The 25392-nt window shown below is 26.5% G+C and overlaps 1 protein-coding gene across 1 annotated transcript; it reads right to left on the bottom strand.

Annotated features, from left to right (window-relative positions):
- Positions 1 to 434: 434 nt before the first annotated feature.
- Positions 435 to 23528, bottom strand: LOC105844238 (uncharacterized). Its single transcript, XM_065786401.1, has 5 exons — positions 23231 to 23528; positions 19152 to 19307; positions 4137 to 7145; positions 1242 to 1270; positions 435 to 599 (listed from the first exon to the last, which is right to left on the bottom strand). The coding sequence occupies exons 1-5, from the start codon at positions 23298 to 23300 to the stop codon at positions 435 to 437; spliced, it is 3429 nt and encodes a 1142-aa protein (XP_065642473.1). The 5' UTR covers positions 23301 to 23528.
- Positions 23529 to 25392: the final 1864 nt, after the last annotated feature.

Raw genomic sequence — 25392 nt, 5'->3', positions numbered from 1 at the left:
ACGGGGAAATATAAATAAGGGTGGGACATAAGTGCCACTTGCACTCATTGCACACACAACTGTCACAGTAGCACCTCTTTCTCCACTAGTTATTTTCGAAACTTGTCGTTTGCCTTTCGTTGCAACTATTTTTCCTGGCTTATGGACATTTGTGATTCCAGTTTCATCCATATTCCAGAGCTGTTTGGCTGAAAACTTATGTTCCTCAAATAATGACTTGTATACTGAAAAAAACTGATTTACTTTTGGTTTATTGAAGCCAATGGCTCTGCTTATACTGGTGGCTTGTGGAGTTCGAATAGAAAGTTGTGGATTGCGAGGCATGAATCCTCGCAGCCAATCCACTCCTGCCATTTTTGACTCTTTATTAAAAGGATTATCGATTCTCATTTGCTTAGCAAAATCATATGCTAGGCAACGCACATCTATTGTTGTCAAGCCAAATAATGAGACAAACCACCAGCTACTTTTACTTTTCCATCTCGATGACGTTGTAATGTTTTTTTATTAATACTAAATTCAGATGCAACATTCTTTAGACTGCAGCCCATCTTTATTACATCTAATGCTGACTTTATTTTATCATTTGCTGCACCTCTCTGTGTTTATTGCACATAATTTCTCACCATTATTTGTAATATTTAAATATGTATCTAAAGAAATATTAAAACCTTAAAATTTTAATTATATAAACATACCAACACATACACAGTATTATATAATTATTCAATACATTATTATTTTATACATTACATAACATCTATAAATTAACTCTCTTTGAGTTAAATAAGAACTTACTAAGGTTACATGTACATACAAAATTACTCAAGATTATTAACAATAACACGATGTTGCAATTATTAATATGATGTTGCATGCTAAACACAGCTGCTTTTATTAGAAATTGTATTATGCGCATGTAATAATATATGAAGTTGTATTAATACAACTTCATTCAGCTGAATGCAATGCATATTTGTAAAAGTTTTACAAATATGTATTGAATTGCAGCAATAGCATGTGATACAGCTTCATTTTACTTAGCATATACATTCTAACATTTACTTAATATATAAAATTATTTTAAAAAGCTATTTATAAATATGTATAATAGTTATCAACATATAAACCAACATTGTCAATAACTAAATTAGTAAACGTTTTTATGTTCTAAACACACTTTAAAAATGGTAGAAATTCCGTAAAACCACAACGCAAGAAGCCCTTTGAGGGCATCTTACCCCACGTAACCGAGGACATCTTGCCTCATCTGAAGTGAGTGCAAGTTTAATACAAATAAAATTAATTTTATTGCTAAGTTATAAAATTTCTTGACTATATATTATTGTGGGATAAATTCTCTATAAAACAACACATTTCTTACCTTAATCGCATAAGTATTGCCAATCCAATAAACATTCAAAATTAGAAGCAACTTACTAACAAAATACTCAAAAAAGTAATAAACCGATTTAAACCTCACCTACCAGCAATATTAAAAACATTTTTTATTCCACGATTTTGTTTTAACTTTATCAATAGTATTATAGAGGGATAAAACATTACCGTCCTATGATACTCTCACATAAGCAAAAAGACTTCTTGCCCCACGGGTCATCTTGCCCCACCCTACCCTATATTTGCAGATACGCATACATCCATTCTTTTTTTATTTTCTTTTTCTTATATATAATATTATTTTAATTTTTTTGTATTTTTTTTTTTTTTTTAATGTTTTAATTCTTGTTATTTATTTATTTTTGTTCAATTTTTTTAATTACAAAATTAAATTTAATAATAAAAGTATATACAGTTCGTAATATAATATTATAAATTAAAATAAAAATAAACATATAATATTACAATAGAAGAGTTCTAAAACTTAAAAACTAAAACATGTTAAATAATCTTACATGTTATAAAATAATCATGATAAAAAATCTTTTTGAGTAACTAATGACATAACAACTGGCTGAAATAATTTAATTCTTGTTGAAAAATCAATAAGTGAATAAATTTCTTAACAAAACATACAAACACCTTAATGTTTTTTGCTGGAAAATTTCTGATTATTTGTTTTTTCTACGAACAAGAATGCGTGCGCATGTTTTTTTGAAAACTAGAATGTCAAACTAGAAGTCATCTATTGAAATAAATTTAATAATAAACTTATTACGGGTAAATCACTAAAAATTATGAAAGTATATAACGTTTTAGTTATGTTCTACTTTTCACTATAAAATATGGAAGTACATAACGAATTATATTCCGATTTTTTTAATTATTAGAGCAGCCGTAGCGCAGTTGTTACACTATGGCACGCTTGGCTCAGACAATTGAGATCCGTAGTTCAACGCCATCCTAAGGTAAGTTTTATAACATCGGTAAGGAAGAAAGCGTAAACTTTCTTTCAAATGCTCTTCCGCGGTGCCTTGCGATAAGACCGTAAAGACTTCTTGGGGCACCTAAAATAAAAAATTAAAAAAAAATTAAAAAATTATTAGAGGCGAGTGGGGCACCATGAAACATTGTAATTGTGGAGGCATCTTAAGAGTTGTGACAACCACTTTCATATACTGAAACAGTTACTACTAGAGCTGAGTTATAAAAAAAAAAGTTATTTCATATTTATTAAAAGTTATTTCATATTAAAGTGTTTCATTAAATATACTTAAAGCGATTCGATAATTTTAAACAGATTAGTTGTTAGCAAGTTGAAAATATCAACAGATTATGTTTTAAAATTAAATAAGAGATTATCGAAGAAAATGCGCTTTAAAAAAAATTTATGTAAATATTTTAGAATTTCGAAGAAAAAGTTTTATAAAAATAAGCTCAAATGAGTCAAATCTAAATAAAAAATTGTTTTCTCCTTTTTGGTACAATTAAAGAAATTGTGTACTTTTTTAAAAATTGAAGAAATAGTGTAACTGTGTAAAAAAAAATTATTAAAAAACCATTTTTTTAATAATTATTTTTATTTTTCAAAGTATTATAGCACAAAATATTACATTATAACATAAATTAAAATAAAGTAGAACAACTTTTTTAAATATCGTTTAAACTACACATTCCGAAAACAAAGAATATTTTATAAAAATCTACATTTTGATGAAAAAATAAATAAAACAAAAAAAAATTAGCTTTTCACGTGTTAAAACTCATATTTTCGATCACTTTACATGTTAAAACTTTACGCATGAACGAAGTTTGTAAATCGTGTGTTTTCTTTTAAAACCAATCAATTTAAAAAGGTCAGGCTGTTTTTTGCAATTAAATAATAATTACATCATCTTTGACTTAAGATTCGTAAAATAAAAAAGTTCGTGAATGATAAAAAATCCCCTAAAAAAGGTCATCGATTTTAAAGTGGTCTCAACTTTTGCTGTGGCTTCCGAGCATTTGCCCAAGATGACCGTGGGTAAAGACACTGTGTGCATTAATATTAATAAAAATATTAATAAAAGAAAAACATTTATAAAAAATAATTTAATATAATAAAACTTGATTTTCTTAAAAGTATGTCTTATATTTTATAATATACATATATATATATATATATATATATATATATATATATATATATATATATATATATATATATATATATATATATATATATATATATATATATATATATATATATATATATATATATTATAAAATATAACACATATTTTTAAAAAAATCAAGTTTTATTATATTTTATTATTTTTTATAAATGTTTTTCTTTTATTAATATAATATATATATATATATATATATACATATATATATATATATATATATATATATATATATATATATATATATATATATATATATATATATATATAGATAGATATAGATTTTATTAAATTTGTAAATACATAATTAGGCCTCAACGTGTTTGATTATCTGAATCAAAAAAATCCCCTAAAAAAGGTCATCGATTTTAAAGTGGTCTCAACTTTTGCTGTGGCTTCCGAGCATTTGCCCAAGATGACCGTGGGTAAAGACACTGTGTGCATTAATATTAATAAAAATATTAATAAAAGAAAAACATTTATAAAAAATAATTTAATATAATAAAACTTGATTTTCTTAAAAGTATGTCTTATATTTTATAATATACATATATATATATATATATATACTAGTGATTTCAAAAGAATTTGCATTGTTTAAAACTAGATTGTTAAAAAACTCAGTTGTTCTTATCATATTTCCAGGTGAGCGACGGCGTAAACTAATAATACGTTCTAAAGGAACACAGTTTTGTGCAAGTTTATAAAAGTTATTTGCACAGTCATGTAGCAACACTAATGCTGATTTCCAGTATGTCAAATCGGAAGGAGGGTCGTGAAATATTGATGTACATCTAGGTGAATCACAATCTTTCAAATAAAGTTCATGGATTTCATTGCCAGATTTACATTTGCCTAAAGTAGATACAGGATTCCGCATAAAATTATTTTCAAATTTATTGATAAACTGAGTGCAAATGTTTTCTATAAATGGAACTGGTTTTATTGCGCATTCAGATGAATACCGCTTTAACTCCGTTGAAAGAATGTTATCTCTGTCTTTGAATTGCTGTTTTAATTCTCGGAAAGCAAGTCCTAACTTTGTTTCATAAGTGCAGGTTTCAAAAAAATTATTATATTTTTCAATATCAAACTGAGGAACGATAATTTTTATATTCCTAATATGAGAAAATAAATCATCAAAAAGACAATCTTTAGTTGTTTGTTCTGCTAAATTATAAGTTTCTTTATTTCTAGTACAATTCAAACCAAGTGATTCATCACTTGTTATATCTGAGGTACTTTCATAAGTAACATTTGAATTATTACCATTTAGTTGATCTTGATGTAAATGAATATATTGTAAGACATCATTTCTATTATTAATACAATCTATACACAAATCAATACCACCAACTGGCGCACATAAAGAGCAAGAATAACGTTTAGTTTCGCACCTAATGTTTGAATTGCAAGAGTCACACTTAGTACAGCTTAGAAGAACTAAAGATTTTAAACCAGAAAAAAAACAAGGTGTAGTTTTATCCAATGCTGTTATTCGACACACAAAGTCATGAAGTTTTTTTAATTGCGTCGAGTGCAACTCTCTTATTTCTTCATTATCGTGCAACTGCAATGATTTTGTAATAAGGTCAACAACTTGGGCTTGAATAGTGACCTCTGCTTTTATTCTTGAGACTTCCTCATAAATACTATAACATCTGTAAAAAAAACTATAAACAAAAATTTTCATAAACTTGAGGCACACAAGTTTCAATTTTGTCAAGCAGTTTTGTTCATAAACAAAAGCTACAGAGAGATCAAACGGCACAGTGCATTTCTCATTTAAATGGGCTTCGACAATAATAATTCTTGTACTCATTTTTACCAATAGGGTATTCAGCTTTTTAACAAAATCTTTCTCTAAACTGAACAAGGTTAACTCAGTAAAAATCAAAATAGACGATGAAAAGTGTTCTAATAAATTCAACTCTTCGATAAAGTAATGTTTTATAACTTTTCTTTTTATGCCTTTAACAAACTCTCTTATCAAGAACAAAACCCCATTCTCAGACAAAACTTCATCCCACCATGATTGTGGTTGTTGTTCACAAGCCCACATCATCACTGTTTTGCATATATACGTGGATAATGACTTTTCATGACTGCATTTTTTTATATGTCGGTAAAACAATGACTTGAAAAGAAAGTAAATGTAATTTTGTTTCTCAGTTCGATGGAGACTTAAAACAGATTCTGCTGCAGAAAAAGACAACCGCCATTCCAACCTCTCATCACCTTCTGGTAAAGATTTTGGCACGATATGGAAACCATTTTTGTAAATTGATCCTACAAGTTGTGAATTAGGCCAAAACCTGTTGCGAGTAACCCAGGAAGAAGCCGCAGCTGGCCAAAATGGTGCATAAAAGCACGGAACATTATCAATAAGAATTTCAGTTGAAACTAAGTCATTTTTTGTTAAAAATAAACTCTCTTCTATTAAACTGATTGCAGTATTAAGTTCAGGTTCAATTAATTCACTAAAAGTTTTTTTCAAAACAGTTATGTTACTCAAACCTATATTTGTAGCACGACAAATTGAACTTGCCATTAAAAAGATTTCCTCGATGTTACTCCTATTTTGTGACCATGTACATATGAATTTTTCAAAATATACTTTATAGTAATAATTAGGAACTAAACGGGAACCATTTTTAAAAAATGTCTCAAAATGCTGTGGAAGAATAGATTTTATATCCAAACAATACCTATATAACTCATCATGTAACTCCATAAGCACAGTTAAACATTTCACCCATTCATTTATAGTATTTGAGATGTTAGTAATTTGAAGTGTTAAATTATTTTTACACTCGTTAACGTTCTCATCCTCATATGTTAATGTATTTTCATAAGTAATCAAAGAAGACATCGATTCTGATTGGTTATCTTTTTTGTTAATACTTATTCCTTTGTTGAAAAAACTTTGGTTACTCGATTCACTAAAACTACTTTTTCTATTCATCAAAATTATTTGAAGTCTATTGACTTCATTCAAACATTGTGCAAGTGTTTTTACAGTATTGCAATCAACTTCCTCAAATTCACCAAACTGTCTATTTAAATTAAAAATTTTCTGTTTAGCTAAATTGACCAAACCTGTAAGACTCATCATTACATCTTCTCTAGAAAGACTTTCAATACCAAATTTTAAAAAAGCTGAACAACCTTCGATTGTCTTTTTTAACGTTTCATTAAAAATTCCTTTAACCCCTCTCACACTTACTGTTTTAAGTGGATTGTTTGTTGTTGGTTGTCTTATATGAATAAACTGTTTAAAAACTATACCAGACAAACACTTTTTATCTCGGGGTGGGTTAGAAGAGTTAGAGATAGAAGAGATAAGGTTTTGTTCAAAATATTTGGGTATTTTTATGCATATATTAATATCATTAGCCAAACTGTTTTTAATAACATAGTGAAAAAAGACTTTATTCGGATCCACTGGTTCGTAGCAAGATTCAAACTGCACTTGACTTACTGTCCCAATAACTATATTAAGATCAATTTCAAACTCAAAAATGGCTTTTAAAAATGGATTAGCTAGTCGTGCCAATGAACAACCTTCCATTGAACTCCCTATTGTTTAAAATCATAAGAAACAAACATACAATTTCTATCAACAAAATGGAAAAGAATTTCATTATATATATATATATATATACGTATATACATATATATATATATATATATATATATATATATATATATATATCTATCTATATATATATCACAATATATATATATGTATATATATATATATATATATAAATATCTATATATATATCTATATATATAAAAATATATATATATATAGATATATATAGATATATATATATATATGTATATATATATATATATATATATATATATATATATATATATATATATATATATATATATATATATATATATATATATATATATATATATATATATATAGATATATATGTATATATATAGATATATAGATATATATTTATGTATATATACATATTTAAGTATATACATATAGATACACATATTATGTGAGACACAAACACATACACATATAAATATATATATATATATATATATATTATATATATATACATATAAATATATATATATATATATTATATAAATATATATATATATATATATATACACATTTATGTATATATACATATTTAAGTATATACATATAGATACACATATTATGTGTGACACACACACATACACATATAAATATATATATATATATTATATAAATATATATATATATATATATATATATATATATATATGTATATATTTATATATACATATATGCGTGTGTGTGTGTAAAAAAAAAATTTTTCGAAATTAAAAATTTAAATTTTTTAGTCCAAAAGAATCTAAAGAGATTTTAAGATAAACTATAAAAATATTTTTTTTCATTACTTAAAAATAAACCAAAAGGGGGAGTTATTAACAATAAATAGTTATAAATTTTAAACAATATATTTTTGTTTTTATTGAACATTTTGGGGCTTGGTTATAAGACAAACTTGTCTGCTTCTAGCCGCAATTATGTTTTTATAAATTATAAATGTAAATTATTTTTTAAATTGCAAATATATACACAAAAAAACATCTAAAATATATAAAAAAGTTTAAAAAAATCAAAAATTCACTAGGTTTTTAAAAAGAAGAGGTGGCCAGATTTTGAGACTAAGCCTGATAAACAATGGGTTTCTTGCAAACTACCCTCTTTGACAAGTGTATAATTAAAATATATATATCAAAAACTGCTTCTTAACCTTTTAACCTTTTGCTTTTAACCTCAAATACTAAAACATATATTATAATATATATTTATGCATATATTCCTATTCATATAATACAAATAATATATTATATAAAGACTAGACCTGAAAAACCAGATAAATGAATTTTTTCAATTTCAAAATAGTTTCAGCCCGGACATAGTGATTGCAATTCATTTGTTTCATATTAGTGACCTTAAGTCAACTCATATACCCAAGTTAAAAAAATTTATCAATACTAAACTGATTTATATTATTTAATAAAAATATAAATACATTACTAATGTATTTATATCTAATTTAGATATCGCTCTCAAGATTTCTAAAGCTTTTGATAAAATTTGGCATGCTGGTCTTCTCTATAAGTTCTCTTCTAATGGTGTATCAGGTAACATCTTTAAGATTATTGAATCCTTTCTAACCAATTACTAATTATTACTGTAGTATAAAAGTTGTCCTCGATGGACAGCACTCTTCTTTATTTCATGTACCTTCAGGAGTTCCTCAAGGTTCTACCCTCGGCCCTATACTTTATTTAATTCACATTAACAATCTCCCTGAAATTCTCACTTCTAAGGTGGCATTGTTCGCTGATGACATTACCATTTATTCCTATCATGATAAGAAACCAAAACTCTCTGATTGCTTGGAGTGGGTATTTGAGCTTAAAAGGATCACATTTCTGTTGCAACATGGGGCTCTAAGTGGCTGTTGAACTTTAACTCAAATAAAAAAAATATTTTTGCTAATTGTTATAGCAACAATTTAGATCTTCCTACGTTTACAAATGTTAATGAACTCAATGATATATCTACCATTCCTCTTCTAGGATTAACTCTTACTTCCAATCTTTGCAAAATTAGCATCTGCTAAGGTTGCTTCTCTTTATTGTGCTCGCCACTTTCGTACTTCGGATTCTATTCTTTACCTCTATAAATCTCAAATCCACCCTTGTATGGAATACTATTACCATATCTAAAATCTTCAAATAATGCCCTTTCTCTTTTAGACAAGGTGCAAAAATGCATGTAAATATTGTTGGACTTGCACCTGCAGCAAACCTGTGACCATTGTCACATCGTTGTAATGTCGCTTCTCTTTCTCTTCTCTATAAATACTTTAATGGGCGCTGCTCTAAAGAGCAGCACCCATTATGGTATGTATAGTATAATTACAAAATCCTCTGTTTTAAGTTTTTTTTTGTATAGTTTTTACGTAAGAATTTTCAGTGATGACAACCTGCTCAGATTCAGATTCACTTTAATTCATGTAAAACCCAATTTTTTTTCAGCCAACTGTTATTGTAATAAACTAGATCTTCCTATATTTATGAACAGTAATGTACTCGATGAGTCATCTACCTTTTTTCTTCAAGGATTAACTCTTACTTCCAATTTTTCTTGGAAACCATATATCAAATACATTGCAAAATTAGCATATGCTAAGGTTGCATCTCCTTATTGTGCTCGCCATTCTCTTACTCTGGATTCTATTTTTTATCTCAGTATATCTCAAATCCGTCCTTGAATGGAATACTGTTCTTCTAATAATGCCCTTTCTTTTTTAGACAAGGTGCAAAAACGCATTGTAAACATAGTTGGGCCTGCTCTTGCAGCCAACCATCAACCATTTTCACATCTTTGTTATGTTGCTTCTCTTTCTTTTTTCTATAAATACTATAATGGGCACTGCTCTAAAGAGCTAGGGTCTCTTGTGCTCTGTCAATCGTTATCTTGCTCTATAAACTTCATCTTTTCTTTTCCACTAACTTCCAACTCTAATAGTGGTTGCTTGCAGATCAGAAGTGAAGATGCTGAAAAAAAAAGGAAATGAAAAAAAGAGGATAAACTTATCACTAGAATCATATCCATAACAGCAGCAAGATTATCAAATAACATGTCAATTTCATTGTATAACTTATCTTTTATAGAAATTTTTATCCTCCCCCAAACAGTTTAATCTATTCTCGATTCTTTTTTGATTCTCTGAGCTATATAGTGATTAGACTGAACTTGAATAACAATATTTGCTTTTTTATACTGCACAGCAACTTTTTTAAACTGCACAGCACTTTTTTATACTTTTTTAAAATCAAAGTTATAAAATAAAATAACTACAATAATTGGAAAGTAATTTTAAAAAAATTACAACTTAGAACTGAGCTAACTTTACAAGATGACCTTTTTGCAGCTTTGTGATGTGTCTTTTTTGACGCATATTGAAGATTGGAGGTCTCCATTTCTAACAGAAATTTTGCAAAGTGTTTCTGAGTAACATCAATTCAGAGGGTACAAAATCAGTACCAATAAACTTTTTAACTTTTTAAAACATATACAGGAACTGTATATGTTTTAAAAATTATTTTTAGGAGTAAAAAATAATACATCAAAATATGATATTTAAGATATTGGACATCAAAATATGATATTTAAGTTTTTAATTTTAAAAAAAAACTTTTTTTCACTACACCCAAATATGCATATATATACATGCTCGGCAGGTTACAATACATGACTTTCATGCAGGCGCAAAGACTTTGAAGGTGCCAAAAGTTACTATTATATTTTTTTCTTGATAATAAGAGAATAAATAGATGAAAGATTTTATTAGCAATTCTGTCAAAAAAAAAATTTTATGTTAAAAAATCCGTGTACTTTTTAATCATTGTTGACTATACATTAAACATCAGAACCCAGAACAAAATTAATTGTTTAAGGAGCAAAGTAGATGTTTGACATGTAGATGTAGAGGGTTAAAACAAAATTCATGTGATAAAAGAGTTTGAGAATAAGAAAATAAAAATATATATAGTACATATAAATAAAAAAAGTTAAAATAGTGTAATTAAGTAAACAAAAGTAAAGCATAAATAAAAAATAGATTTTAATAATCTTTAAAAACTTTTTTTATAAATTAAATTTTATCTATTTGTTTAACTTAGGGTTGTCAGATTTAGTCTAAAATATAACACTCAGCAAATTTATCTTGATTTCACTCATGTATTGCATTCTTGCAACTGTAAATCCAGCATCTTGCTTATTGCAAGCTGTATAAACAGATCTGATCAATTTCACAGAATCTGTCTTTATGTTATGTTCATAACCCTTAAGTGTTAAGACTAAGTAAACTAAGGAAAAAATTTGGAAAACAAAAAAGATAAAAAAATTAAAAACATGTTTTGAACAGATGTTCAGAACAAAATAAAAACATTATAGTAAAGCGTATAGTAAGAAAAAAATAATAGAATATAAGCACCGCTCATGTAACAAGGATAAACTTAGACTCTTGAGGGAAAAACATGACTCACGCATAAGTTTTTAAATTGAATAAAAACTTGAAAACATGCTTATAGCCAGAATTGAATCAAGAACTTTCAGTTTATCAGGTTGACGCTCTAAGCAATGATTATTTAAGCAAGATCATGTTGAAGTATATATATGTTGAAGTTTGGTACAAAAATAATAAATATAAAAAATATAATAACTCAAAAACAAAACTAATAGTAATAATAATAATGATAGCCGCGGCGAGAAATTATTAGCACAATGACTAAACTAAATAAAAGTGCTAAATTTAGCACAAAGTAAATATGTCATATTTTTTCTCTCTCGCCTGAAAGGAGTAGCAACCCTTTAGCTCCTTGTCAATAGACAATGATCTCTAGCAGGATTTGGGTAGTTAAATTATAAAGCTAGTGCCGACCAAAGCGTCTGTCATTACAATTTTTAAATTCATTAAGATAAGGAGAGTCAACCGCAGTTTTTGTGAGTAAATTCCATCGGCTGACAACTCCGTTTAGGAAGAAATTTAGTTTTGAAAAGATTTCTCGCATGTTATTGTTGAAGAACTCTTTAAGGAGACGCTGAGAGTGTCCTCAAGTTATTCTATCATATTGATGGCCAATTTTTAGCCATCCATATGATAAGCTAACAAATACTTTTTAAGTTATTAATAAACTTGAAGTTGTATATTATATCACCTTGATTGCGTCTTTTATATAGTGAGGTGAGATGAAGGTGTAATAATCTGGCTTCGAAGTAGGCACTTTTTTGATTTGATTTATGTTGTTCTGGAGCATAATTGAGTTGTCAGGGGTCAAATTGGTGGAAATAACTTTGCTGTCATAAGCATACAACTTCATTGGATTGCTAACTAGGTCTGTAATATCATTGATGTATAAGACAAAGAGAAAAGGCCCTAGAACAGATCCTTGTAAGACACCACTAGTGACTGGTAACCAATCTGAAGTAGCAGAAGCCATGACAACTTGCTGTGTTCTTTTAGAAAGAAAATACTTTATCCAGTTAAGAAGCACCATTAGAAACAGAAAGTTTATGGAGCATAAGGTTCATGAGGAGGTGTGTCAAACGCTTTTTCATAATCTAGATATAAAGCATCTATACTATAGCTTCTTGCCATTGAATATGAGATCTGATCTACAGTTTCCAATAAATTGGTAATACATGATTTATTTGGAACAAATCTGTGCTAATTTAGAGATAAAAGACTATTAGCAGATAGATTCTTGGTTAAACAATCTTTTACAATAAGCTCTAGGAGTTTGCAGCAGACAGATGTTAAAAAAATGGGTCTGTATTTTAATGCATCAAGATGTAATGTTAGCTTCCAGCCACACAGCTGGGTTTAGACCTTCAGATATATATAAGAGATATGTACATTTGTTGAGAATGTGTTGGTGAATACCGTCAACGCCTGCTAGTTTATGCAAGTTGAGTTTTGATGGTAGTGATTGTATGTAGTTCTCATTAAGTTTATTCAAGACTGTCTCATCAATCCCAGAAAATTTGCATTTCTTGAATGCTGGCATTGATTGACTTAAACTTAAAGGAGTAAAAACAGATAAAAAGAAATTGTTAAGGATTGTAGCTATATTGCTTTGATCAGTTGTAACATTACCATTTGATTCTTTCATAGATCTTTTTTGATTTTTTACTTTAAGTTTCATGTTTATATATTGATAGATAAGTTTTGGATTTGTCTTGACTTTTTCTGATATAGATTTTTCATATTTAGCAATAGAATGAACAAGCGGTGTTTTTTATTTTTTTGCAGCAATTATTTTATTTTTTAGTGTCTAAACGAGCGTTTTGGTCTTTGCTTCTATAATAAAGTTTGTTTTTATTTTTTATTGCAGAAATTACTTCTTTTGTGATCCAAGGTTTGTGCTAAACAGAGAAATGATATAAGTCTTTACCGTCTCGGTAAAGACCTATATCATATTTAGTAATCGTTTTGGATAAAGACTCTAGAATGTATAAACCCACCAGTTCACATACTTCTGCTCCGTCAAAACATCCCATTGTGATGTCAAAATAATTATTATACGTCTTTTTTACCCATGATTCATTTTTAAAAATAATAGCGATTTTCTGCAATGATTCTAACTTTTTCATTGCTCATACCAGTGTGTTGTTTTGCAAATATTTAAGCATTGTATAGTATGTCTTTTGTGATGGATGGGTGAAACTCATTAATGGAGAGTTGTATAAATACACAGTGTTGGTTGTCGCTTATGTTTGTAAACCATTTGATTACTTCAGCCATGTTTTTCCATTGGTTTAGTTTTAATTTCTTTTTTATTTCCTTATTGATTTTATCTAGGTATGTTTTGCTCACAACGCTGAGTTCACTTTTTGCTTGATTTAATAGGTGGCAAGGTTTTTGATTTTCAACAGAATACAAAGCAAAGCATACATTGGTTTATCAGAGGGCGTGTGGAAAAAACAAAATGGTTTTAAAAACTCTAACTAATACACAACCCAAAAAAAAAGACACCCACCAAAAAAAAAAGGAATATAATTTGTTTTATAATAAAAGCGTCTCTACCAATGTTGGCCAAATCTTTTTGCAGTTAATAGATAAGCATTTCCCACCTTCAAACCCATTGCATAAGCTGTTCAATCGAAACACTACAAAAATTAGCTTCAGTTGCTCAAACAATATTTCAAAAATCAAAAAAAGTCACAACAAAAAAATAAATTTAAATAACACAACTAAAAATCTGCCCGCTGAACAAATATTGTAGAGCGACAAACATAATTTACAAATGAATAAAATCTTCCCCAAATTTGCTCAGCAAAGCATTCATTGGTTTATCAGAGGGAATGTGAAAAAAGAGATTACAAACCACAAGCAATCATTTAAAAATAAAAGACTTTCAAATGCAACAACTCTCTCAGAATAGATATGGGAAACTAGGGAAAAACTGAAAGAAACACCCAAATTAACTTGGTCTATCCTAAAAAGCCCCTGCTTACAAAAATACAACAAAAAATGTTTACTTTGTTAATATGAAAAACTAATAATTTTACTTTATAAAAATGCTGAAGAGCTACTTAACAAAAAAATTAAGTAGCTCTTCAGCGTTAATTTCCAAATGTCGTCACAAAAATAAGTTTTTATTAAGCACAACAAACCTGAAGATTAAATACACGCGGTTGTAACAATAGTTTTTTCTGTATAATTTGAATTGTATATAACTTTTTAATGAACAGACTATATTTTTATTTCACCGGATAATTGCAACAGCATGAAACTTAAAGTTGTGAAAATCACTTAGTTTTATTTTCTACTATATTATAGCTCTGACTTAGTTCATCGAGCACTTTCTTGATAGTATATGCACAAAACAGCATCACTACATATATATATATATATATATATATATATATATATATATATATATATATATATATATATATATATATGTAGTGTATATATATATATATATATATATATATATATATGTAGTGTATATATATATATATATATATAAATATATGTAGTGTGTATATATATATATATATATATATATATATATATAAATATATACATATATATATATATATATATATATATATATATATATATATATATATATATGTATATATATATATATATATATATATATATATATATATATATATATATATATATATATATATATATATATATATATATATATATATATATATAATATATGTTAATTCACCTCCCCAAGGCCCAGAAGGCCACTACAGACGAGGAGGCTACTTAATTGTGGTTATAACCCTCTCTCAACTCTATAACTCCGAAACAGGAAACTTGACGAACAAGGTCGCTGCGCGGAGAAACAAGTTGATATATATGTATATACATAATATATATATATTGTTTATATATATATTTGTGTATATATTAGTAGTAGAAAATCACTTAACAAAACTTTTTTCCATTTAACACTGTGTTTCATCAACAAAGATTCATCAGAAATGCTTTGAAAAGATTCATCAGAAAATCTTTGTTGATGAAACACAGTGTTAAATGGAAAAAAATTTTGTTAAGTGATTTTCTACTACTAATATAATTGCTCTGTTCTTTTAAGAACATTGAGCACTCTATTGTGTAGAATACTTTTTAAAGTTGTTTAAATATATGTGTATATATACATATTATATATATAATATATATATATATATATTATATATATATTTTATATATATATATACATATATATATATATATACATATATATATATATATATATATATATATATATATATATATATATATATATATATATATATATATATATATATATTTCAAAAAAAGATCAAAAAAAAAGTTATAGAGAGGGTTATAACCACAATTAAGTAGCCTCCTCCTCTGTAGTGGCCTTCTCAGCCTTGGGGAGGTGAATTAACAAAATGTAAAAATAAAATATAATATAATACAAATAGTGAAGCAAAAATGAAGATTTTTGTAGGTTGTCCTAGCAAATGCTTTTCTTTTATATCTAATTTTCCAGTTGATCAGTCTGACATACTGACATATTGACATACTGCACACTAAACTTATGTTTTCTTAGATATGTGGTCGATTTTAAGTGCTTACATTACAAAAGTTTAAGGAATTTTTTAAATAAGTTATAAATCATTTTAATCCATAAACTTTTATACAATTAAAAAATATTTTTAGAGGATTAAAATTGAGAGATAGTTGAAGGAGTGGATGAAATTAAAAGATCAAAGATACAGAAAAAGACATTTATTTAAAAAGCAAATTAATAAAGTATTTTGGATTTGAGAAAATATTAAAAGATAAAAAAAGAAAAGTGAAAGACAAGGACAAATTAGGCAAGGAAACAGATATTGATTTTGAGCAATTTTAACATGGCAAGTTTTAAGTTCATATTATATATCATAAATCATTAAATTCATATTATATATCATAAATCATAACATATTTAAGCGCCTTTTAAATTTAAAAGTCAAATTATAAAAAAAAAATTGTAATTTTATTGACAAATGTGATTTTTTTTTGGAGGAAAATACCTTTATTTGGAATTTTTTTATCAATGTAACCTTACTATACGGATCAGCATGAGGGTAGTGTCACCCAAGTTATTTTACAAGAATAGCCCCTGAAATATGTTTAAATTTCAAAAACCAGTTTGTCAATCAAGATTTATTAGAAAAGGTTTAAAATTGAATGAATTTCAAGACCTAAACTGTAAGATGCAAAGAAGAAATAACTGCTATGGCTTTATTTTATTTTTTTTTCTATGCGGAGTAGATACTAAGAACAGAACTTGGTTCTACCACATTAACACAGGTATACAGTCTTAATAATATATTATTAATAAGTTAGTGAAAATGTAAACTAATATTATTTATTAGGATATGAAAGCTAAAGAGCAAACGAAAAGTTGTGAAGAATGGAATCAACTTGGTATCTAGATCCCACTATGGTAGTTTTTGCCCTAGCAGATAACAAATGTAGGGAATGTGGTGATAAGGCTGAAAAACTCTACAGTCTTTAGTAAAGATGAGCCTCCTAGTTTGACTCCGCTAAAACAAACCATCACAAGCGTTGGATATTCAGTAATGGGATTCTAGAGCAACTGGAATTTGATAAACTTGATTTTGCTTCAGACATCATTTTCAATGTTGCTGAATTTTTTAAATATTGATATATCTATGTATATATCTAGATATATTTATGTTAAAAAAAAAATATTGACAGCTCATTTTCACTTTAATGGCTGTATATAAGCAAAAGTGTTGCATTTGGCCGTCTGACAACCCACAAAAAAAGAGAGTAACACCATCTTTATCCATAACAAGTGACTGACAGCATTGTTTAATCAGCCAAAGAAGCAATTGGTGCATATTTCATTGTAATCTATTACATAAGAATGAACCTACAATATTTTGAAGATTATAATTTACTTAAAAGTTATAATAAATGGTATAATAAACAGTAACAGTAACAATATCAATATCAATATATTTTTTTCGATAAAAGATCTTACAATCGAGGTCATTTACAAATAGTTAAAAACTAATCTTAAGTAAATACCATGAAATAGCATTAATAATACAAATAACAATGATAATAATAATGATGATAAATTATAAGAATAATAAGAAAATTATATGATAATAAATCAATATCAACTTTAAAACAACAATTGAATATAATGCACAGACAGGAAAGTTACAAACAGTTAAGTACTGACAAAACGTAACAGCCTACCATGTAACTTAAACAATTACTGCAAAAAAAAAGTAACAATGTTTTAATAAATATAATAATCTTGATATCAATAATCATATAAATAAAAGTAGTATAAATATTTCATTAAAAAATAACAATAAATAAACAAACAAAAAATTTTCAATAATACTCACAAATAAAAACATGTCACCCACTAACACACAAACATTTAGTCACGAAAAATATAGAGTTTTCTCAATAAATGACAATAATAAAATAAAAAAGTAAATCATATCAAGCAATCACATATAGTCTTTCAAAAATAATAAAATTTTAAAAATTTTACAAAAAAAAGGATGGCTCTTTTACTTACTTTTTTTTTACTTACGAGTTTTTTATCAAAAAGAAAATTACATGAGTAACTGGTGATTGAAACTGATATGCTGGAAAACCTTTTTGACCTGTTTTCAATGATATGGACCAAGAAAAAACATTTTTTCAAACAGGATAATGCCAAATGCCACACAGTTTGAGAAACAACAAAAATTTATTAAATTAACCATGATTATGATCCAGAAGCATTCTTACAATTACATCCTTCTAAGAACTGTTAAAAGAAAAAAGCAGAAAGAAGAACAAGAAAGTTTAAAAAAACAAAGCAATGTAGCTTGTGAAGCTAAAAGGGTGTAAATAAACTCAAGCTAAGTTTCTGTAGTCTTTTCTAAGTCTATAAAATCCAGGACAAACATTCTAGTTGCATCAACATCAAAGGATGTTGTTATAAGGTGCCCTGCTTGTAAAGAGGAATTTTGTGACCCTCCAACTGAAGAACAGATTTAGTGCTGTAAATGCCAACAGTGGTGGGATGTTCCAATTATAAAAAACTATTTTTATTTGTGATTATTGTTTAACAAATGTTTTAAAATATTTGAAATATTTATTATAAGTATTATGATAAAAATCCAATTAAAAAATTAATGACAATATAATTAAGCCATTCAATTTTAGAGCCAATTTTTAAAAAAATTTTAAATTTTTTTTGTAAAAGTTTTTAAAATTGCTTTAAATTATGTTTTATTATTTTTAGCAAAAATACTTTACTAACTTTTTAAAAGTTAATTTAACAGTAGTTAATTAAATGCGTTGCATTTAATGCTTTGGAGTTACTTTAAAAACTTTGGAATTACTTTAGAAAAAAATTAAGTTAATTTTTGTACATTACCAACTTTTTCCATGTTTTGTATGTAAAATTAAAAAAAAAATTAATAGTATAAAAGAACTAAAAGACTAAAATAAAAACCTTGCAGAAGGATAGGAACAGTTTGTAACATTAAAGCCTCGCTATATATTGATTTCCATTTATTTTCTATTTCATCAAAAACATTACTGCTTTTGTCGCAAGAACTTTTATTTTCTTCAGATATTTCATTGGTTTCTTCATAGTTGCTGATTAAACCTTGAAAAATTAAAAAAACATACTTTAGATGCATGTGTTTTTCAATATGACTACTTACTAGGGTATTTCAAATTTTATAGATACAACAGTGCTGCAGAACAAACTTTAAAGAATTAAAAAGTTTTTCTATGATACATACAGAGATAAGCATTTGAATTGTTTTTTCATTAATTTGCATAAATGATCATGGATTTATAACAAAACAAATGTTTGCTTTTTTATGCAATGTAATTTTATGATTCAATAACAAATATTATAAATGAAATAAATTTAAAAAAAAAAAGTTTTTCCAAAAATGAGCCCCATTTCAAAAAAAAAAAAAAACACCGAGAGAGGATTTCAAATATTTTTAAAATCCACATAATAAAGTCCTAATAAACAGATAGAACTTCAAAAAAACCTGAAAATTTCTAAAAAATATGAAAACAAAAAAAACAAACTCCAAAGAACAAATTAGTTAATTTTGTGAATTTTGAAAACAAATTTATTAGGAATTTATTATCACTATGATTGATAGAAATTTAGACAACTTTATGATGAAACCAGATTAAACCACTTAATCAATTCTAACGGTTATCATATCATTTCTATAAATGATCCATTTCAACATTTCAAACATTTTTTTGAGTGTGGGTGTAGTTTTGCTTACACCTGTTTAGTTTTTAAAACTTTAAGTAAAAATTAAAGAAATATTTTTAAATCTAAAAAATCCATCGTGCTATTCAATAATTTTAAAAGTGTGTAATGTTCCGAAATCAACTGTTGGAATAGCCATAAAACTTTAAAAAAAAAAAAAGCTATATACAGAAAACAGGAAGCAGTGGGAAAATCAACCAAATCAAGTTTTAATGACAAAAAAAAGACAAAATCAATAGTTAACTCAACTTGTTAAAATCCAACTTAGTCACAACAAGATTTAGGTACAAAGTTTAAATGCAATAGATCTTTCATCCATTCATTTATCATTCATCAATGCAATAGATCTTTTATTCTTATATATCATATATTATTAAGAGTATTGAAAAAATAAAGTCTGAAAACTTATCACAAAATAAAAATACCAAACAGGTAACTTAATGGAAATAAGAAGACCATTGGGAAAGCTAATTGTATATTTGAGTCAAATTATTTGCTCGCAAGTTTTTTGTATGGTTAGATATTTACAGTTGTGACTTTAAAAAGTCTTGTGACTGAATGCTTGGAATAAAAATATTTTCCTTTATTTAAAAAACATACAAAAACAACTTTATTTTGGTCAGATTAGCATCAATCCACGATTCCAAAAAAATTATGGACTGGTATAGGAGAAAAGGAGTCAATGTCCTTTCAAAGTATACTAATCCACAAATCTCGATTAGCAAGTCATTCAAGCCTACTGGAAAATAGTGAAGGTAATATTAAGGAAAAAGAGACAAATGTGCAAATAATATCAAAAGGTTTGTGGATTAACACTACAAAAAAACAAGGACAACAAAAAATGAAAATAACACAAAGTTAAGTTGTTTGTACCTTACAAAAAATTACTTGCATGTCATAAAACATAATGTACACTTTATTTTAAAAAAAATTTCACAAATAATTTAGAAGCTTTGGTAAAAATGCAATTTAAAATTGTTAAAATTTCAACTGATCATAGTGATAAACAGATAATTACACTAATTAACTTTAAATTCTAAAAACTTAATGATACATTCAAACAATACAACTTTCAATGTTATTATATTTAAAAATGTCTATGTACAAATGTACACAAAAATGTGCATAGTTCATAAATATGTACAAATAATTTTAAATGCATTCTACAAAACAGAGTGCCAAATGTTTTTAAAAGAATAGATACTTTTTCATTTTAAACGGTTTTTAATGAGATTTATGATGAGTCTTTGTTGATGAAACACCATTTAAAATGAAAATGATTGGATAAGTGATTTTTTACTGATTTATATATATATATATATTTTTACTTAAATGAATAAAAGCAATTGATTAGCGGGATTTAAAGTTTCATGTCCAAAGGCAATCATCAGCCGTTAATCCAGTTTTTTATTAACCTCTTAAGGACCAGGCCTAAGATATCTCGGGTTATGCTATATGGTTCAAAAAGACCGAACTCAAGATAACTCAGGCGGTCACATATTTTACATTTCATTATGTATTAGCCCGAAATAATTCGTGAAAATAATCTTATAACAATATTATTATATTAAATCAACTAAGAATCAATCAAATTAATAATATTTAGATTTTAATAATACACAATTAAATTATTAATTATTTTATTTTGTTTATGTCTTATTATATATTTTTTTATTATTATATTTTCTCAGTTATATATTATATTCTTTCCTTTATGTATCTATCTATATATCTATATGTATTTTACTAATATGCATCATTTTTACATTTTTTTGAATTAAAAAACAACATATTTATGTATAAAAATAAAGTTTATTTTTAACCCGACTTTTTTTTATTCTTAATATGTCAATATCTAAGTTCTAAGCATTAAAAAAAAATTAATTTTTTTAGTGCATTTATTTGAAAAAATATCGGTCCTTAAGGGGCTAATAGATTAATGGCTGATAATTGCTTTCAGGCATTAAACTTTAGGTCCCACTAATCAGTTATATTTATTCATCTAAATAAAATATAAATATATATAGCTCTATTATTTAATAATATTGAGCACTGTAACACGTACAAGAGACTTTGTATTATTACATCAAAATACTTAACCTTGAATATATTCTATGTATCTTAATCTATACAAATACATATATATTTATATATATATATATATATATATTTATATATATATACATATATATTTTTATATACATATATATATATATATATATATATATATATATATATATATATATATATATATATATATATATATATATATATATAATCAATTTTTTAAAGTTATTTGATTTGATTTTCAAAATTCAAATTCTATTATTACTTTAATTCTGTAGATCAGAAAAATAAAGTAAAAAACACTTACAAGTTACTTTTGTAACAGCTACTTGTTACTACTTATATACTTATCTACTTGCTCTACTAATAAATATATTAAAATGTTTGAGGTGTTATAACTTAAAATGTTTTTAATTAAAAACTGAGACATACAATAAAAAGTTGTGATTGATAAAACTTTGATAAAACTTTGTAGGAATTGTGTTAAGTTATCATCTTAGTTTTAAAGTTTGAATTAATGCTGATCAAAAAGTGCACATTGGTGAAAAAAAAGGTGTTTTGGTGTTGCAGGTGTAAAAAATATTCTTCCCAGAAAAGCCAAAATACAGTAAATTCAAAAAATACTTTTCAGTATTTTTTTGAAACAGCATTTATAGATAGTGCTGGTGCACTAAAGTTAAATTTTAATTAAAAATTTTTATGTGAAGTCTACAATCTTGTCACAAGAAATGCATTAAAAATATTTTAATGCATTTTTTACTCTTCAAATATGTTTTAAGAACTTGACTATACTAGATAGTTAATTGTAATTACAACACATGATCTCATCTGGAATAATCATTTTCTGGGATAAATATTATAATTTTTTGAAATATTGAAATACTTTTGAAATATTCGAAATATTTAAAAAAATTAAAATAGTTGAAATATTTTTTGAAATAAACTAACTATTAAAAGCTAACTTTTTGAAAAAGATACTGTACTGATAGGTACTTTATTTAAGCTTTTACTGTACTGTAGGTACTGTGCTTCGACTTTTACTGTGCCCTTGGTCCTGTGTTTTGACTTTTAATGTACTAGTAAGTACTGTGTTTTGATTTTTACTCCACTGTGTTTTTGTGTGTAGGTACTGTGTTTTTGTCAATAGTGGTAATTATTATCAAAAATAGACACACAAAAAATAGACCAAAGATAAACAAAAACAAAAAGAAATTGCTCACCGACTAAATACTCTCTTAATTTGCGATCATAGCTACATATTCTTTTCATCATTATTGAATGATCAAACATTTTTACAATTAAAAAAAATACTTTTATTTTAATTAAAGGCAGAGTAGAGTTATAATTTTAAAGGAAACTATACTTTAGAGACATTTTATTCTTGGAAAACCTTTAATTTCCGAGAATGAAAACATCTCGCAACCGTATATCAAGGTACATTACCATGCAGATGACGTCAAAAACTATAAATTGTGGTAAGCAAAGCCTATCCAGTCGGGCATAATTTCATATATCTCGTTGTAATTTTATCGCAAAGCACTCTAGAATGTCCTGCCGGACCGGAGATTTATAATATTAAGTAGCGAATAGTTAGGGGAAAGTCGGGTAATATGGGACAGTGGGTAATATGGGATACCCCTATTATCTACATATAGGTCAGTGCTATAAAATATTTGTTGAATTGGAAATAAGACTAATGTCAGGAGGTTACTTCCGCAAGTATAAGTTGTTCTCTTTCGAATTATTTGCGTCTGAAAAAAGTCTTGCAAGTTTTCACCAGTGAACCTTACATAACATCGACATAGTTACAGGAGGCCAAAATAGTCTAAAAAGGTAAACTATCTAACTATATTCAGAATTTAATTAGTAACTGACCAATTATTAAACATAAAATACCTTTTAAGGGTTGTCCATTTTACGTGGTACATAAAAAAAAAAAATTAGGAGTGTGCTATATAGTGGGGTAATATGAGATACCTAAATGGGGGTAATATGGGATACCATCCCATATTACCCACGTTATTTCCGTTATTTTCTTTTCACCTTATTATATTTTCAATGCTAATTCTGCTTTTATTGTATTATCAGTATTGAGCTAGCCAGGAGTTTTATTGACATTAATTATTAGTCTGATGAAGACGAATTTAAATGTGATTTATGCATTGACAGCGATTAAAAATAGAAATTCTTTTTTATTAATTTTTTTTTTTTTTGTAATATTAAAGCTGTTTTTATTTTTTTTTATAAATTTTTGTTTTGTTTCATTGATTTATAAGATCTTGCATAACTTATTACCATCTTTAGCTGACTTTGATCAGGTGTCCCATATTACCCCACCCTTGAGGGTAATATGGGATACCCAAACATTTTCTGTTTATTAAATTTTCTCAAAGTGTATTGAAGCTTTTAGACTCATCTTTTACAGAAATGATATTTGATAGCTATTGAAACTAACTGACTATTACCAACAACATTAATTTTTAAAATTTCATTTTTATAGGTCGTTAAAATTAAGTATCCCATATTACCCCACTTTCCCCTATTTTTGTATGTACCTAAAAGAATTTTAATCTTATTTATAACAATGCTATCATTTTGTGCTGCTATAAACTTGTTTCTTCGCGCAGCGGCCATGTTCGTCAAGGTTCGTGTTTCGGTGTTATAGAGTTGAGAGAGGGTTATAATCACAAGTAGCCTCCTCATCTGTAGTGGCCTTATCAACATTGGGGAGGTGAATTAACAAAAAATATATATTATTTATAAAAACTTTTTTTTTCATAAAAAGTTTATAAAATTATTATTGTAGTATTTTAAAACATATTCTTTTATTGTTTAATTTTTAGATGTAAACAATTGGTCATCTACTGTCGTAGGAAAGACAAAAAAGATTTTTTTTTTTTAAGCAAATCCTACTATTTTTGACATTGCAAATCCTCCTCCACTTGTTGGTTGCAAAAGTAAATCATCGCTTGAACGTCATTCATTTCCAGTGAAAAAGCAAGTTGTTTGTTTACCTGTTGATTCAGATAGTAATTTAGAGAGCAAAATGTCTACTAATAAAATAAATTTCATTAAACTTCAAAGGTCACTATTAACATTTCGAGTCAAAAATTCTAGACTACGTAAACAAGTTCGACATTTAAAATCCAAACAAAAAACTGTGATGGGTCAATAAAACATATTTTAAATTTATCCAGGAAATACTTATCTCCTTTACAAGTTAGTTTTTTTAGAAGTCAATTAGAAATGAGTAAACGAGTCAATAAAGGAAAAAGCTGGGCAGTTTTCTGACAAAGTTTTGGCTTTGTGAATTCTGTTTCATAGTCCTCAAACTTTTAATGTCTTGCAAACAATATTCTGTTTTCCAAGTCAAACCTGTTTA

This window comes from Hydra vulgaris, chromosome 01, assembly GCF_038396675.1.
Source record: "Hydra vulgaris chromosome 01, alternate assembly HydraT2T_AEP".
Taxonomy (NCBI): domain Eukaryota; kingdom Metazoa; phylum Cnidaria; class Hydrozoa; order Anthoathecata; family Hydridae; genus Hydra; species Hydra vulgaris.
Note: the sequence above shows the minus strand (reverse complement) of the source record. Positions and strands in the feature narration are given on the sequence as shown.